Raw genomic sequence first — 19,309 nt, forward strand, 5'->3', positions numbered from 1 at the left:
CCGTCTCAAAAACATTAAGGCAATTTATTGAATCATAAGTAGTACTTTGGGCAAGACATTTTTGCTTGTAATAAGTTAGTTGAAGATATCCTATTTGGCTATCTCCTAATAGTGAAATCCTAGAAAAATTCCTTATTTTACACACAAAACTGTCTTCAACTATAGCATTGTGTTGATTTGATAGGTTTTATATGCAAGTATATACATCCTGTCCCCTCATCCCTAATTTACAAAAAAATGTACTCATGTTGACAGATTCCTTTTATTGGAAAGTAAAATAGTTGTAGAAATTAGAAGATAATATTTTTACATTATTGTTATATTTTTATGCTTTGTATCAGAATGTACCTCTTATGACCACTGGATCTCTACATTATTGAATATCAGTGTTTAATTAAGAGGAGCTGCAAATCCTACTAATCTGAGAACAATGATAACTCCGTTGCTTAAAATTTTAAGCCCCTGTTCTGGCTGTGCTTTATGCACTATGTGGAATCTGATGCAGCTCTCTTCCACTCAGCCAACAATTCTTTCTGGACCTCTTCTGGTAGTTCATAGAAAACTTGAGGATCAACTTCAGGTGGAAAAGTAACTTTCTCTGCAGCAGAATCTTGCTCTCCTTTTTCTTGAAATCCTTCTTGAGGAGAGGCTGTTGTTGTTTGCTTCTGGCTGCCTGTACTGCGGTTTTTGGAGAAAAGCTGTTCACTCTGCAAATTTGGAAATGAATGGAAAACAGATACAGTAGTGTTCATTTTGGAAAAGTGAAATCCTTGAGATTCTTTAGGTCCTTGACTTGTTCGTTCATCTTTTAATCGATTATCTATATAGTATGAGTAATCTTTTTGGCTAGATGAATAACAGGAATTACTGTTACTTGAACTTGAGGTTCCTGGTTCACAAGGATATGTAGAAGATACCTGCTTGCTACTGGATAAATTATCTCTAGAAGTTAATGGAATATCTTTCATTTGCTTTGTAGAAAAGAAAGATAATACTCCTCTGGAAGCATGTAGTGGACAACTCAAACTTCCTTTCTCTTGAAATTTTTCTCTAGATTTTCCAGAAAGTATTTCGTCTTGAATATCTGCAGGAAGCTGCTTAAAAACTTCTTGGTCAACCTCCTCAGGAAGTAAACAGAGTGGAAATTCATTAACATCTTTTTCATTAGAAACATTTGTAGTGTCCAATGGAGATTCCCCAGTTCCTGTACTTTCAATTCTTCCACTTGGTAGAAAATTCGAGTTTGTTTCTTTGTCTTTGAAAAAATCTTCTATATGAGTGTCTTTCATTTTCTATAATCAGAAGAGCAGATTAGTTCAGTTATCTGATATCTTGTAAAATATCCCTGCTGCTGCAGAGAAGCCTAATAATTTCACTGACAAATGTTTCAAACCAATTCAGCACATTCAATCTTTTGTAGTCAAACATTCAGAGATAATTAACCTATCAAAATTTGTCACACGGGGCTGGGAAGGTGGCTCAGTGGTAGAGCGCTTGCCTTGCATACATGAGGCCCTGGGTTCGATTCCTCAGCATCACATAAGCAGAAAAAGCCAGAAGTGGCACTGAGGCTCAAGTGGTAAAGCGCTAGCCTTGAGCTGAAGAGCTGAGGGATAGCGCCCAGGCCCACAGTTTAGGCGCCACGACAAAAAAAAAAAAAAATTCTATTCAAATTCACACAAAATTTCTACAGCTGTTAGCTTCAATTTCAGTATTAAAAGCCATAAAATATATACATGCTGACATGGTAGTCCATGCCTACAATCTCAGTTATTCCAGAAGCAAACAAGAATACAACTCAAGGACAACCTGTAGAGAAAGCAAGATCTTGTCTCAAAACAAGCAAGGGATGGTGATCAATGCCTGTGCTTTCAATTATTCATTTGACACAGGCAGAAGGATCCAAGCTCCAGGCTGAACTGGGCAAAAATGCAAGACTTTGTCTATCAACCTCAAGTAAGGTTTAGAGGCTTGATGGCAAGCTCAATATCCTAAATTCAAGCCCCAGATGGCCAAAAACAAAGTACACACACAGTCCAACATAGTTTCCATAAACTTGGATGCAACAGTAACTTCCCAGGTATTAACCTCAGGTTGTGGCAGCCCTGTAATCCCAGCACTTGAGGTTGAGTGCTGAAGAAGACAATTACAGATCTGCAACCAGCCTGGCCTACACAGCACTTTCCAGAGCGGTTACAACAATTTAGCAAGACCTTGACTAAAATAAAACAAAGAATGTAAAAAAAGAACAACTACTGTGTACCAGAGAGGCAACGTTACTTCACTGTATCTATTTCTCTACTCCCACTGTAAATTAGAGAACCTTAATTCCCATCCTACAGATTAATTAAGATGTGGAAAGTAAATATTTTTAGCTTTGGGTTAATACACTGAATAAAAGGATTACAAAATAAAATAGAGAAATAATTTATCATTTTCATAGCATTCTGTTCTCATTTAAGTAGAAGTAAAAACACTGCTAACCTTATACTGATTAAAAAATAAGGATTTTAAATTTTAGACTTTTTTTTTTTTCTTTTTGGTCAGTTGTGGGGCTTGACTTCTGGGCCTGGGAGGTGTCTCTGAGCTCTTCAGCTCAAGGCTGGCACTCTACTACTTAAGCCACAGTGCCACTTCCTGGTTTTCTGGTGGTTAACTGGAGATAGGAGTCTCACGGACTTTCTTGCCCACTGGCATTGAACTGCGATCCTCAAATCTCAGCCTCCTGACTTGCTAGGATTACAGGCATGAGCCACTGGCACCCAGCTTAAATTGTAGACATTTTTTAAAGCATCCAATACTTGCTACAATACTGTGTATTAGTCATATAAAAATGTGACTGGACCCTGCTCTATTGACACAGACTTTTTGTCTATTTGATGCAAGTACTGTAGCTTAAACTCTGGGCCTTGTGCTCTGTTTTTTTTGCTCATTACAGGTACTCTACCCCTTGAGCTTCACCTCCACTTCTACCATTTTTGCTAATTAGTCTTAGATAAGAGTCTCTGAACTTTTATTCTCAGATCTCAGCCTCTTGAATAGCTAGGGCTCTAGGTGTGAGCCAACAACAGTTAATTTTTAAAAGTGTCAAATCAATAGCAAAATCTATCAATATTGCTACCAAAAGTCAATGTAATTTCAAAACTAAGAAAATTTAAATACCTTAATTATGAAAAACACAGGGCACTGGTAGCCAATACCTTAATCCTAGCTACTCAGGAGGCTGAGCTCTAAGGATTGCAGTACAAAGCCAGTCCAAGCAGGAAAGTCCATGATACTCTTTATCTCTAATTAACCAGAAAACCGGAAGTCAAACTGTGCTCAAAGTGGTACAGCACTAGCCTTGAGCAAAAGAGCTTATGGATAGCACCCAGACCCAGAATTCAAGCCCCATGACCAACAACAACAACAACAAAAAAAAAAAAAATGAAGAAAGTACTAGTTATGAATAGACTGACAAAAAAAAAGATTCCATTTCCAGTTTCTGGGAATGTTTTCATTTATGAGCTAATCTATCATAATCCTCTATCTGAAATGGGTTAGTAGCACTTCCAAAACAGAAGCTCTGTAACAGCTTTCTCTTTTACGTAGTGATGTTTATGGTTTCTTCTTAGTTCACAATATATTATTTAAGGCTAGCAACCATTCTCTAATAGTCACTATAAACAAGTAAGTCATCCAAACAGTATCACCCAAAAGAATGTCTAATATCAGTTAAATCCAAATGTAGATGTAATACATAACTACAGTCTATAAATTCTGTTCTTTGGACCCGTTGCAACTATGAGAAGTACAAGTTGTCATGTCGAAAACGAACTTTACAACTTTGGTGGGGGGGGATGGGGGGGACAGGGGGAGGCTGGGAAGGGATATGAAGGGTAAACAAAGGAGGAGGCTGCAATGCTTGATAAAAGTACTCATTATTTTGCCCATGTAATTGTAACCCCTCTGTACAGTATGTTCACAAATAAAAAAATGCAAAAAAAAAAAAATTCTGTTCTTACAAAATTGAATGATAAACAGAGAATACTTACAAAGCTGCGCTTGCCAGAGTGTGAAGTTGTTGATAATGAAGGCGTTAGATAATAATCAATAAGCCCTTTCTTAGCAGTATTTTGGGCTTTTAGGTTGCAGAAGCATACACTTAGAAGAGTAAGGTGAAATGGCATCTTTACATTCACCATATTTCGAAAAAGTTTCATAAGTATATCAACCATTGGAGTCATCACGTCATAATTTCCTGAGTGAAATATTCAAGAATATCTAAGCATGTTATATCACAATTAATATTGAACTTAATACAAGTTATATTGCTTAGAATAAGAACCAGAAGTCCTAACTTACACTTTTCAAAAGATCAAACAGTAGATAGGGGATTATTATCAGAAAAAAGCGAGACCACAGTGGGAAGACCAGGAACAAGAGCACAATAGAGGTAAACATGATTAAGATGTTATATGCTTATGTAAAAAATGACATAATAAAACCCATTCTTTTATACAATTAATATAAGACATGATGGTTAATCTTGATTAACAACTTAATTGGATTGAGAAGCATCTAGAAGATTAGTAAAGCACACCTCAGGGTGTGTCTCTGCAGATATTTCCAGAGAAGATTGAGAACATCCATCCTAAACGTGGACAGCATCACCTCATAGGCTGAGGGCACAGCATAAAAGAAATACAAGGATAAAGCCCAGCGTCTACTTCCTTACCACCACGAGGAGAGCTGTTCTGCTACACTATACCATCCAAAAGATAGACTCAAACCTCAAAAAAGACCACAGATACTAATTTTTAAAACTACTTAAAAAAGTGGATATAATGATGGACACTTGTCATCCCAGCTACATAGGAAGCATAAATAGAAGGAACATGGTCAGGCCACCTGGGGGAGGGGGACCAAGTCTAAAAAGCAATAAAAGCAAAAAGGGCTATAGATTTGGCTCAATGGTAGAGGACCTGCCCAGCAACTGCAAGGAAGGCCCTGAATTCATACCAAGTACAGCCAAAACAAAAAGGAAATTAAAATACTAAATTGAAATCACTGGGCATCTTTTCCTTACTAAATATACACTATATAATTAGTTTCAATAATTAAGAAAGATGGCAAATGTTCTTATTCCTAGCACTCAGGAAGTGGGGCAAGAATAATGACCTACAGCCTGAGCTACAGAGCAAGTTCCAGACCAGCCTGGGCTACCTAATGAGACCTTGCCTCAATTTAAAAAAAATAATAGTAATTCTATTAAGACATTTGATAGGATAAAAGTATTAAATGCTTCAGAGTTCAATCTGACAAATACATTCTTAGGAAACTAGTGATACCTGTCCCTAACTTCTGAATGACATGGGATGGAATGGGACACTGACGACTCTCACGACTGTAGTGCTTCTCGGGTGAATATCGACGGATTACTAATCGTATGGTATGGGGCCTCCTTCCATCTTGGCATACCCTAAAAATATGAAGAAATGAGAATTAGAGAAAGTATTAAATACTTTTTAATATATTTTTATTGTAAAGATACTGAACAAAGGGGTTATAGTTACACGAGTAAGGAAATGAGTAACTGAGTATATTCACTATTGAGCACTGTTACCCCTCCTTTGTTTTTCCCCTACATCCCTTCTATCCCCACCTGCCCAACTCCTCCTTTCCCCCCAAGAAGTTGTAAAGTTCATTTTCAACAACATAATATAAGACCATATTTATTGAATGGTATTGGAGTAAACAATTATGATACAGTAGACAATAGTAAACAAGAAAGTTCCAAGGTGCCTGAATAAATATCTAAAGAAGTTATGCACTAAAGCTCTGACATTGCAAATCTAAGATCTGAAACAGAAATAGGACAGAATCATAAGACAAGCTGCTTTAAATCCAATCTACAATGTAAATGAAAGCAACATATTAAAACACCATCCCATCTGACAGGAGGAAATAACTTAAAATTTACAAGAGAAAAAGTTTCACAAGTTTTTGTGCAAAATAACTTTTGCTCATGGAAACTCTCTGAATAGACTTGAAAGAATCAGTGATTAGTGTTAACATTACTGCATATCAGAGCCATACTATAAAAAGATCAATTACCTACATTTAGGAAGACAATCATGCTTTTAAACAAAATTCCATCTAAGTGGTCTTGGTTGTGATGTTAAAAGTTTTAATGAAAAAGAAAGTTTTAATTAAAAAGAAGAAAGTGGCAGCTCATGCCTATAATACTAGCTACTCAGGAGGCTGAGATCTGAGGATCAAGGTTCAAAGCCAGCCAAGGCAGGAAGGCCCATGAGACTCTGTTCTTCAATAAACTACCCAACAAGCCAGAAGTGGAGCTGTGGCTCAAGTGGTAAGGTGCTATCTTTGAAAAGAAGCTCAGGGACAGCCCAGGCCCTGAATTCAAGACCAAGGACTGGCACCAAGGAAAAAAGAAAAAGAAGAAAATGTAATTACTAGAAAAGTAAGTGTAATTAAGGGATAATATTTTCCTCTTTCATTTTTTACATCAATTCATTAAAAATCATATCATAAACAAATGAAAAATATACATTTTAATACTCAACAAAAATTCTAAATGAGTAAATAATTTTGTCTCTCTTCCTGCTATATCACAATTTTCTTGATTGATGTTCAACCAAGGTAATAAATGTTTTTAGTAGCTCCTGCAAACAAATGACTTGATTATCTTCTAGCTACACTTGTTCTTTTAAGTAATTACACAATTCAGAGTAAGATATGCAACTGAGATGCATTAGAAAGAGGTTAAATCCTAAGCAATTTTAAACTATTGCCTAGAGAATGGATTAAAATTATATAGTTTGACATTTCTTTTACAACTTTTTCTTTTACAGAATCATCATATACTCTAAAACAAAAAGCATTAACACCACCACACCAACTCCCCCCTCCCCCACATACACAGTCTTTTCATTTCAGAGTGCTCTAATATCTAACTGAATAAGAGTGCATGACCCAGTTTCACAAGCACACTCCCCATCCCAGCCTGAGTCATCCTGATGTAGCTGGTGCACACAAGGCAGCCTCAGTTGCATGCAACAAGATGAGCTGCAAGTCAGCTCCAGACATGAGGCAAGATGTATGTTATTGCAAAACTGGAGGAAACTTAATCCATTTTCTGAGACTTAGAATCATCCCCAAACGGTTAGACACAGTTAGCCTTTCTACATTTAGTGCTGAAGCACACCTAAACTAAGCTACTAAATATCTGTCACTCCAACTAGAGAAATTTCTAACAAGAGAAAATGAAAAGAGATAAATACTTTTCTACAAAGTAATATGAAATATATACACAAGAACCAGAATCCCTATACAAATTTATAATCCCTTACACACTCTATTTTCTGTGTCTTCCTTTGACTCCAATTTCTTTTTTGTGTCTGTATGCTGGTCCTGTGGTTTGAACTTGAGCTTTTTTGGCTCAAGACTAGCACTCTACCACTTCAAACACACCTTCACTTCTGGCTTATAAGTGGTTAACTGGAGATAATTTCCTGTCCAGGCTGGCTTCAAACCATAATCATCACTTCTCAGCCTCCCGAGTAGCTAGGATTATAGGTGTGAGCCACCAATACCAGGTTCCCATTTTCTTTTCCATAGTCTGAGGTAAAGATGTAAGGTTTCACTGCCTTCCTCAACCATTACTGTTTTATTAGCTTTCTCTTCTTAAACATGACAAATTCAGCTGTTCCCACATAAAAAGTTTTAGAATTGTGACAGTATTATTTCTCTCTGTATTTTTCCCTCTTACTACAAAGCAACTATTAGGTTGCGAGCAAACATTTTGCACTTGCCAAGAAAAATTTAACCTATTTCCTTCTCACCTAAGGATTAGAACAAGCGTAGGAATAAGAAGAATCCATAAAATCTCTTTAGGTAACTAGGTTAGGAGCCACAAATACAACTGCATATTACTTAAGACTAGTAAAAGAAGGTGGATTAAATAAGAGCAAATATTACTGTTCATAATAGTTAATAATGATCAGAAATGCAATATCTATCTGTATTAGGGAACATTGTTTCCTGTAATCTTCAAGATCCAAGACAGAGGATAGAGTAGTCTTTTTCTTGCACACAGAAGAAACATACAGGACAAGTTAGCAGAATGGACTGACAATCACCTGTTCAAAAGGCTAGCAAGAAGTTCTTCAATCTTTTTTTTAGCTTCTACTTCTGATGAACATTTTTTAAATGAATCTTCTTCACTAAAGGACTACAAAAGATGTATAAGATAAATGTAAACTTGAGGAAATATATACAGTATATATGTCAAAGAAATATCCAACATATTCCTTGTTAAATAACTTGCCTCTTGTGCTGCTCACTTTCATACTAACTTTTTTTGTAGATGTTACTGTCCTCTACTAGAAGTACACTGAAAGTGAAAAAAGTTACACAGCTCTAGTACCAACTACAAGTTCACTGCATGACTGCAGTAAGGTTCTGCTAACTCAAAGGTGAACTGTAAAGATTAAATGGACTGAGGTATATATAAAGCACATAGTAAAGAACTTGTTATGTATGAAAAAATAATAGTGTTAACTGAATGATTACAACTTTCCCAACTATTGGACTATTCTGAAAACAACATTCTTAAAAGACTAACACATTGGGCTGGGAAGCTGGCTCAGTGGTAAAGTGCTTGCCTTGCATGTATGAGGTCCTGGGTTTGATTCCTCAGCACCACATAAGCAGAAAAAGCCAGAAGTGGTACTGTGGCTCAAGTGGTAGAGCATTAGCCTTGAGCTGAAGAGCTGAAGGACAGCACCCAGGCTCAGAGTTCAGGCCCCACAACCAACAAAAAAATAAAATAAAAAACTGCATTTATATATGTTTATATATGTGCTTATATGTTTTACAGAATGTAAGCTGTAGTCAATCAAAATGACTAAGTGAGATTTCAAAGTATTAACACTCAATCTGAATTTAAGAATATGTATTAATCTAATAAATCAGCCTTCTCATAGGAAAAGGATTATGTACTAAGTGAAAAGCAAACTAAAGTAATAAGAACATGATAATAAAACTAGAAATCCTTATCTCAAGTCTTGTAATAATCAGTACTTAATTAAAATAACTGACAGCCATGTACCTGAGGTGGTCCTGAGGGCATGACAGGAGAGTTATCCTCCCCAAAACTGAGCTTCTGGATACGCTGAGCAACTGAAATTCCTAATTCCTTTTCTAATATTTTGAAAGAAAAGCTTTGGAGATCATGCACACTGTTGATTCCCAGAACTTCAAGACGTTTCGCAGTTTTATAGCCAATACCTAAAGAACAACAACAAAAATAAACTTAAAATACTAAGACATGTCAGTCCTATTTTAAGCCCTAAGTTAATACCATTGCAAATTAGGATATTTTTCTTACACTCATGGCCCTTGAGTTATACAGATTTCTTTCAAGTTCTGACAACATTGTATTATAGTAAGTAGAGATAGTCAGTAAATTCTACCATAATAAAAATAATTTTTTAAAAAAAAATCTTTTACTTCTTTTTTTTTTTGGGTCCGGTCATAGGGCCTGAACTCTGGACCTGGGCACTGTCCCTCGCTCTTCTGCTCAAGGCTAGCACTCTACCACTTGAGCCACAGTGCCACTTCCAGCTTTTTTTTTTTTTTTCTGCTTATGTGGTGCTGAGAAATCGAACCCAGGGCCTCATGCATGCAAGGCAAGCACTCTACCACTGAGCCACCTTCCCAGCCCAAAATAAAAATTTTAATATCTATCACACAATACTATGCAAGAACTCACAAATCAATTTTTTTTTAATTTAGTTTATTGTTATTTTAGGGGTGAAATACAGTTAATCAATTCAGGTGATATATGTGAATCAGTTCCTGTTAGTATACACAGACTGCCACTGCAGTGATTAAAACTGCAAATCTGATCTCTATGCACACTATGTGTTTATTCACCAGTCATATCTAGCAATACTTACAATCCAGAATACAACTAGGAACAAGAAAGCAAACAAAAATCTGAAGATTTTTTGTTCTGTTCTTGCACTAATACTTGATAATACTTAAGTTACAGGAGAAATACTCAGACTATTTAATGCCTTCTTATTCAGTTAAAAGAGAAGAAATTAATTCTATAATTATCTGGTTACTTTGTACAGTAAAATCAGAAAACTAGGCAACGACTTGGGGGAGAGGAGGTTTAAAGTGGGGCAACAGATTTTTATAGCATAAACAGGAAGACCAACAATTGGTAATAAAGAGAAAAGAAGCTTGTAATAATAGGTGGTAACTCAAAAAATAAATTCAAATAAGAGTTTGTATTAGCATACAGTCCTCCGTTTCTTACAACTTGACTTTGTTCTTCAGAATGAAAACAATAAAACTTCAAAATGATATTGAAGAAAGCAGATATAATACAATTTAGAATCAAACAAATATTGGTCAAAAATGGGAAACTATGACATCTACTAGCTAAATTTGTCTTAGAAAATTGATTTCCACAGAATTATTACATCAGATTTTCCAACAATGCTACAGAAATGAAGTGTAACATATTCATTAATGATTATGTCTATAAAATACAGGCACTTGATCTATAATGGCAAAACTCTGCACCAAGATGTGAACAGGGGAATGAGCTCAAAGAAATCCATTTCCTCTTTAAAACAAAGAAGTTGACCTAGAGGCTTTGACAAGCCATTTGTAATCCTACTATTTTATTTATTTACTCTGAGGGTTCCCAGAGATTTAACAAAATGTGACTTTCTTCTCTAGATTCAATGTACAGTATAAGACTATGAGCCAAGGACTGGAAATGAAAGACCATATGTTTCAAGATTATAACATTCACAAACTGATACAGAAAAGTACTTTCATGTATCCCTTCCCACAGACTAGTTTTTGTTATCGTTTTCTCTAAGAGCCAAGTACATACCTCTAGGAATTAATGACCTTGTATTAATAACTTTCAAGATGAATGAAATAAAACAAAGGAAATAGATATTTTTCATATACATTTGTCTTACCAGGCATTTCCTTTATGTGGTTCAAACTATTTATGAGATCTTGACAACTTTCAGGTAATAAGACTGTTTGTTGATTTGGTTTAAAGACACCAGAAACTAATTTTGCCAATAGTTTATTAGAAGCGACTCCAGCACAACCTGTGAGCCCCAGCTGATTATGCATGGCTTCCCGCATCTCTGCTGCTACTTGGGATCCAACAAGTAGTCTCATATGCATGATATTATGGAGGTTCACAGCTACAAAAGCAGACAATGTTGTTTAAAGTCACAACAAAATATTAATTTTCTTCTTTACAAAACAATTTTTAAAGAGTCAGAGATTAGTTTATACCCAAACCCTCCCCCTACCACTAACACTACTCTGCTGTGCTTGAATTATTCCTTTGGTTCTTCATAAGATCCCATAAATTTAACAAACACAAGTGAATTCCAAGAAGCTATGATAATAAATGTATGCTGAAAGTGGTTAAATATTATAGATTATGAAAACTGATCTAATAATTCCTACAGACAGTAACTTCTATTTGCACTTACCTATAAATACCCATACAAGTATTACAGTAAGAAAGCTAACCAAAAAAAGCCATGTGTGAGCTCCCAGGACCTGAGTTCAAGTACCATCATAAAAAAAATAAATTCATTAAATTTAAAAAGTAATTTCTTAAAGCTAACATGATAGCTTCAAAGATCTAAATCTAAACTTTACACACCACCAATATGTGCTGCTGAAAATAATTTTTTACCTGTTTAAGAGATCTTTTATGAAACTGAATACAGAAACAAATTTGGCATGAAAATTACATCCTTTATCCTTAGGACTTAAGCAAGAAGGATTTACAGATGGAGTTTAATGATGTTTACAAATGACTTCCAAATCATCCTTTCTACAAAGCAAGATAAACTGACATATGATTTATCTGTAAGAAAGAACTTAAATGTATTCATTATACAATTCTACCAATTTTTCTGTAGGCTTGAAAAAAAAACCTAGTGTGAAATAGGAACAATTATATTTTCTATTTAGAATATAAAATATAGCTCTCTGTAGAGAGATATGTTCTAATCAATACATTAAGTTTGCTTTGAATTATAAAGAAATATATTTTGAACCTTGTTGGTATTTATCCTTTGTAAGTGATAAGAGAGAACAGATGATAAGACACATGAAAAGCTTCATGTCTCCTAGAAATGGTAGCTCTACCTTTTTTCTTTTGTGGAAAACTACAGTAGAGACAGTCCTATAAATAGAGATGAAAAGAAGTACATATCTAATCCTACTACCAAAAGGGTATTACAACTGTTTTTTTGTATGACATGGGATTCACTACACCTGAAAACCTATTTAGATACTCACTGGATACTGCTTGTTTTCAAATGCCACTATCTCTAGAAACACCATCAGTTTGTTGTTGTTTTTTTATGTAAGTACTGGCATTTCATCCAAAGGCTTTGTGTTTGCTAGGCAGACATTTCTACCATTTGAATCATGTTTCTAGTCCTTTTTACTATCATTATTTTTCAAATAAGCTATTTGTGCATCCTACATAACTGGACTGAAAGGGACATGCCACTGCACCTAGGTTTTTATTTGTTGAAATGGGGTCTTGCACACTGTTTTGCAGGCTCATGCCTGGCTCAAATGGTGACCCTCCTGATCTCAATCTCCCAAATTGCTGGGAGTACAGGCATGAATCACCAACCCAGCTTTCACTCACATCTTAGTGAAGGAAAAGAGCCATGTTGCTTTCTTGCTAATAATAGGTAGTGGTGATATGAACTGTTAACTAGAAAGTTGGAAAAGACACATAGCAAGCAGGTCTGTGAAAGACCTGGACAAGATTCTGTGAGTGCTAACTTATAAAGGGAGAGACATCTTGAAGGTCTCAATGCCTCAGGAACAGAGGGATCCAAGGAAAAGATTCATCAATGGCAAAACCTCAAAATCCACTTCAATGTTTGCTTAGAGATGGTGTAGAAGAATTAAAAGTCAATCTAAAAAATGTAGTAACAAACCAATTCCTGGAATGTAAGGTTAACCTAAAGAGGACTTTATGGTTGAGATGAAAGCCAGGTGCTGGTGGCTCATGCCTTTAATGCTAGCTACTCAAAAAGCTGAGATCTGAGGGCTGTGGTTCAAAGCCAGCCTGGGCAGAAGAGCCTGTGAGACTCTGATCGCCAATCAGCCACCAAAAAAACCAGAAGTATAGCTGTGACTCAAAGTGGTAGAGCAATAGTCTTGAGCAAAAAAGGGCAGTGCCCAGGTTGAGTTCAAGCCCCATAACTTACCAAAAACAAAAAACCCAAACACACACACACACACACACACACACACACACACACACACACACACACACACACACACACACACACACACACACACACACACACACACACACACACACACACACACACACAGAGAAAAGAAAAACAATTGAGAAGAAACAGTATATTAGAGAGATGAAAACTGGACAGCTACAATTCATCAAAATTCTTCATGCTTAGCATGGAATGGGAACAAGTCATTCATTTTAGTTATTTTAGATGACCTCCTCCAAGTCAGAAATCTTTCAGAATGATATAAAGGAGTCCCTAACATTAACCTAGGTGTACTGACTTACTAAGGAGAAGGACTGTGAATGCACTCACGTTGATTATTGTATACATGACCAGACACTGTCACTGCAGAAAGCTCATTACTTTGAAGGTGCTGGAGTCTCTTCTCAACCATTTCTGTTAGATCCACAAAATTCTCATCAAATCCAAGTCTCTCAACAATGGGACTAAATTCTTCCAACAATTCTAAATTCAAATAATAAAGAAGCATAGATGTAAGTGCAAATTTAACTTAATGTTTAACAATCATCAAATACATTGTTAATAGATATAGATATATTCATTACTTCATAATCATTTTTAAAAGCTCTCATTCACTGGGAAGTTTTCTTTTTTCTGTACCACACTGACTACATACCAAGAAAACAAGCCCCCAAATGACATTCCTGGGGAAGTTACTCATAGCCATATATTTAGCTCAATCATCCATGCTTACAATTTCTTATATAGAATACAATAAATATCAATGCTTATAGTTAATTATATATAATCTTGAAGATGATGCCAAAGAATAAATTATAGCCTTCTTAGGAAAGCAGCCATGGCATGCTTAGTTTATTTTCCTAAGTTATAAGAGCTTTCTGTGTATTATATACACCTAAACCTTTTCATATGAAAATTGAAAACAAGTAAAAATAATAAAAAGTTAATAGAAAGCTGATTTGTACATTTTTCTAAACTCTATATATTTGCAGTGTACCAGGGCACAGAATTTCCATTTTTTCTGTTCCCTATGCCACTAAGGTTCAAACACAAACTAGCATGGGAGAATTTAACTACACTGTAATTTTCCGTGCACACATAACATCATAACGTTTTAAGAAATCAGATTTCAATTATTATTAATGTTACAGACAACTCTCCCAACTATTATTAGTGCATTAGAAAACAACATATTCTTCATAACAAACTTAAAGCTTTAATGTCTTCCTTATACTCATTTTCTTTTTTGTTACTAAATAATAGTCATGACAGAATCACTTGTTATCACATTAAGAGTAAGTGCCTTTTTTTTTCTTTTTCTTTTTTTTTGGGGGGGGGGGTGTCCGGTTGTGGGCCTGAACTCTAGGCCTGGCACTGTCCCTCAGCTCTTCAGCTCAAGACTAGCGCTCTACCACTTGAGCCACAGCGCCACTTCCAGCTTTTTTCTTTTTGCTTATGTGGTGCTGAGGAATCGAACCCATGGCTTCAGGCATGCAAGGGAAGCGCTCTACCACTGAGCCACCTTCCCAGCCCCCAGAAAGTAACTTTCTTATATCATGTTTTTAAGTGGACTAGATCCAAAATAAAAAGCTTTTAGGAAAATAGAACTTGATTTAAGCATTTTACTGATTTATGCAGTAAACAGACATCTTACATAAAAACTGTTAAAAAATATATTGCTCATAATTTGTACCTGTAACTTTGTAAGACATTTCTCTGTAACGGGTCAAGTCTTCTCCATTGACTAATATCAGCTGTGGGCACTTCTCTTTTGCATCTCTGACATTCATAAGTTTCTTAACTCCAAGCTCCCTAGCTTCATAGTTGCAAGTAACCACCAAATATTTCTGCTGAACTCCTACACGAAATAAATATTTCTATGAGAAATTTAAGCAAAATTGAATATTTAAAATATAATCTACTAATCCCATGTTATAGCTGTAATGAAAAGAAAAAAATTGTCTCAGAAGATATGAACTCTATCAAAATTCTACCAAAAATCAGGTTTTGGACTAGATGATAATAATAATAGCCTATTATTAATTAAAAGATTCTCATGTTAGTTTCCATATCCTATTTTCAGTCTTTAGCTGTTTTATCTACTTAGGGCAGAAATTATTTAATAAGAAAACACTAACAAACAATAAATTAGAGACTCAATTATTTATCTAAAAATTAAACTATTATTTCTCAAATTTAACCAAAACTAATATAATCACTCTATTTCATAGGATTTTTAGTGATTAAAGAGAAATCAGACAACAAAAAATTCTACTAATCTATACTGCCATATATAATTCCAGTAATGGTTTACCAAAAAATAATAGGTACAATTAAATGCCAGTTGCCACTTGAGAAACTCATTTTCCACAAAAATTGCCAATGCATATAAGCAATGGTCTGCATATAAGCAATGATCCAAATGCCAAGCTACAATAATTTTTAGGGTTTACACACTTGGCAATGAAGTAATCATGTTTCTGCAGTACCTTAAGAACAGCTTTAATATGGTTAAGAAATCAGAATGAAGGGAGAATCATGAGGAGCAAACTCTATAATCCTACAGACAAATATTATCAAATGTGAAGAATTACCTAAAGGCTTCCCCTTCAATTCTGGATGTGAGATCATTTCTACTTGTGCATAAAAGCAATCAAGATCCACGTGTACTATGACTCTGGATGAGGAACTTTGTGTTGGCACCAATTGATCGTGAACTACTGCACAATAAGAAACAAAAGCATATAGACTCAGGCTGCTTATCATCTTTGACCAACCCTTTCTTAAAATATTTTCTCTGGCTGAGCATCAGTGGTTCACTCCTATAATCCTAGCTATTCAGAGGCTGAGATTTGAGGATCCCACTTTGAAACCAGACTGGGCAGGAAAGTCCCTAAGCCTCTTATCTCCAATGAACCACCAAAAAGATGGAAGTGGTGATGTGGTTCAAGTGGTAAAGTGCTAGCTAGCCTTAAAAGGGATAGTGCCTAGACGCTGATGTCAAGCCGTAGGCCAGGTGCCACAGGAAGGAAGGAAGGAAGAAGGGAGGGAGGGAGGAGAGGAGGGAGGGAGGGAGGAGGAGGGAGGGAGGGAGGAGAGGAGGGAGGGAGGGAGGAGAGGAGGGAGGGAGGGAGGGAGGAGAGGAGGGAGGGAGGGAGGGAGGAGAGGAGGGAGGGAGGGATGGAGAGAGGACAGGAGGAAAAGAGGATTTAAGGATTTTTCACCATTATGGGTCAAATCTTTAAATACACCAAAGCATCTAAAATTATCAAACTCCAACAGCTATACATTCTTCAGTCTTGTTTACATAATTAGTGTTGTCATGTGCATTATATTTTTTCCCAGCATTAATAATGGGGAAAATCTTAATTAAAATTGGATGAGCATGCTGCTGATCACATATATGGTATATAACATATGAGCACCATTATATATTACAGACTGTGATAGACAATTTGCTCCAGGAAAGTTAGAATGAACTTGTGACTTTAAATGAGCATCATTATTCCACAATACTGTGAATTTCCGGAAATTAAGTAATCACTTAATCACAATCAAAAAAAAAAAAAAACGGGGGGCTGGGAAGGTGGCCCAGTGGTAGAGTGCTTGCCTTGCATGCATGAGGCCCTGGGTTCGATTCCTCAGCACCACATAAGCAAAAAGCCGGAAGTGGCACTGTGGCTCAAGTGGTAGAGCGCTAGCCTTGAGCTGAAGAGCTGAGGGACAGCGCCCAGGCCCAGAGTTCAGGCCCCACAACCGGACCCAAAAAAAAAAAAAAAAAAAAGAACCTTGGGGAAGGGAGGGAGGGAGGGGATGGTAGGGGGAAAACAATGGAGGGGGTAACAATGTTCAAGAGGAAGTGTACTCATTACCCCACTCATGTAACTGTAACCCTCTGTATAGTATCTTTACAATAAAAAAATTTTAAAAAAAATTGGATGAGGCAGAACAGAATACTCTGATTTGGGGGGGGGGGGTCCGGTCATGGGGCCTGAACTCTGGGCATGGACGCTGTCCCTCAACTCTTCAGCTCAAGGCTAGTGCTCTACCACTTGAGTCACAACACCACTTCCGGCTTTTTTCTTTTTGCTTATGTGGTGATGAGGAATCCAACCCAGGGCCTCATGCATGCAAGGCAAGTGCTCTACCACTGAGCCACCTTCCCAGCCCCAGAACAGAATACTCTAAAGCAGTTTGATAATAAATCACAAGTGGCAGGAAAACTTAAAACAATGTTGAGTTCCAACCACCATGAAAATTATTCCAAGGTACTCTGTCTCTCCATTTAAATAAATAGTTGGAAATACAAATTATTAAGACAACCTGGGGGTTCCAGCGAACTGTTTCAGCTCTCACATGAAAGCAAGAGTCCCCAGGGTCTACAAGAGTGCTACCAATAAATACTAGCGTTGCAATATTTTAAGGGCACGAGGTGTAGCTCACTGGTGGGGCACTTAGGTGGCATGCCTTCAGATCCTGAAGCACCAATCGACAGAGAACACAAATCCTGGTTTATGTCATGGGTGGAGAAAGAGAGGTAAGTCTTGCTCTTAACTACAATTTAAAAAATAATAAGGTAAAACAAATGCGACACGGAGACTGGAGCTGAAAAAAAACCATCAGTGGCAAAATTGGCAGAAGGTAAATATTAAGGTACCAATTTCATTTTCTGATTTACCCCCCCCCGACCCCCTCCCCCAAAAAAGAGTAGGGAATGAGAGATCCTGGAGGGGGCGGTCAAGATTGGGATCCGAGACTGGAAGTGAGTCAGGGCAGAGGCGACACAGCAGCCCTGTGCTGGGTTCCAGGCCATCCTTCCCTTCCCTTCCCCCGGGGTCGAGGCCGGACAAGGCCCCACCTTCACCCTGCGGCCTCCGGGGAGCGCCCGCGGCCTTCCACGGGGGAGGGCGGGAACAGGTGCACCTCCCTTCCGCTGCCCTCTCCTCCGCAGGGCGGGGGCGCCCCACCCCGTCCGACAGGGTGAGTCCATCCCCGGCCGGTACTAGCGGAGGAACCGCGAGGCAGCACCGCCGGCGGGGCCGGGAAGACCGCGGGAGGTGGGGGGTGGCGGGGACAACCGCGCCCCAACGGCCGCCGCCCCCGGGCGTCCGCCCGCCCAACCCCGCCCCAACCTTCTCATTTACACCCAGGGAGGCCGCCAGGTTCCGCCGGCGCACACTCGGCCGGCGCGGGAGCCTCCGGCGAGGGCCCCGCCGCCTCCGCGTCCGCCAGCTCCATGGCCGCCTCTTCCGCTTCCTCGTCGCGGCCGCTTGGTTACTCAGGCTCCGCCTCCCCGAGAGGCTCCGCCCCCCGAGAGGCTCCGCCCTTGGCGTCTGCCCTTGCGACCAACCGCAGCGCAGCTTCCGGCCGCTTCCGCTCGGTCGCCATGGAAACCGGGGGCCGACCAATTCCCCACCACACCCACCCTCTGCCGCTGAGGTCCTCAGGTTTGCGACTTTCTGGCCGACCGTCCTGCTTCCCAGAGTGATGCGCGGGCCTGGAAGGCGTGTCGGTCGGCGTGCTGGCTGTCTCCAGCACCACGGGAGAGCGCGAGATCCCAAACAGCTTTTGCTTAGTGCTGGTTCTGGAGGGCTTTGGTGTAAGGCCCGCGCCACGAGTTTTGCTTTTTTTTTTTTTTTAAACCTTTGTTTTGTTCTCCAAACCAGGAGAATATTAACCAAATGAACTAAACCCCAGACCTGGATGGGGATAGAGAGAGAAAAGTTGCAGATTATAGTAAGCAAAAGCCAGGTGGCCCTGTAGACTCATAGCACAAGCATGTTAAGGCTTCTTCAGTTTTGCTTGTTTTACTTTAAAGTTTGCACCAAGTTGGACCTCAAAATTGCTCAAGATTGCTCAAAGACTCAGCATCTTGCAGAGAACTGCTCTGAGCCTTAGTTGCTGCACTGTTTCATGTGTGTGCAATATATATACATATGATTAGATATGTAGCTATATTCAAATGTATCAGAATGTATACAATA

The 19,309-nt window shown here is 38.1% G+C and overlaps 1 protein-coding gene across 5 annotated transcripts; it reads right to left on the reverse strand.

Moving 5' to 3' along the window:
- Positions 1–248: 248 nt before the first annotated feature.
- Positions 249–18,608, reverse strand: Poli (DNA polymerase iota). Of its 5 annotated transcripts, none has more exons than XM_070029117.1 (11): positions 18,470–18,608; positions 17,769–17,879; positions 15,920–16,045; positions 15,019–15,183; positions 13,656–13,808; positions 11,010–11,246; positions 9,113–9,291; positions 8,142–8,233; positions 5,331–5,461; positions 4,035–4,240; positions 249–1,292 (listed from the first exon to the last, which is right to left on the reverse strand). In XM_070029117.1, the coding sequence occupies exons 1-11, from the start codon at positions 18,561–18,563 to the stop codon at positions 486–488; spliced, it is 2,301 nt and encodes a 766-aa protein (XP_069885218.1). In that variant the 5' UTR covers positions 18,564–18,608; the 3' UTR covers positions 249–485. The 5 variants fall into 5 exon arrangements, with proteins under 5 accessions (XP_069885218.1, XP_069885220.1, XP_069885219.1 ...); XM_070029119.1 differs by having other exon boundaries at positions 18,458–18,562; XM_070029118.1 differs by lacking the exon at positions 17,769–17,879.
- Between the last annotated feature and the right edge of the window lie 701 nt (positions 18,609–19,309).

The sequence above is a fragment of the Dipodomys merriami genome, unplaced genomic scaffold (assembly GCF_024711535.1).
Source record: "Dipodomys merriami isolate MVZ:Mamm:240054 unplaced genomic scaffold, mDipMer1.0.p SCAF_2, whole genome shotgun sequence".
Classification (NCBI taxonomy): Eukaryota; Metazoa; Chordata; class Mammalia; order Rodentia; family Heteromyidae; genus Dipodomys; species Dipodomys merriami.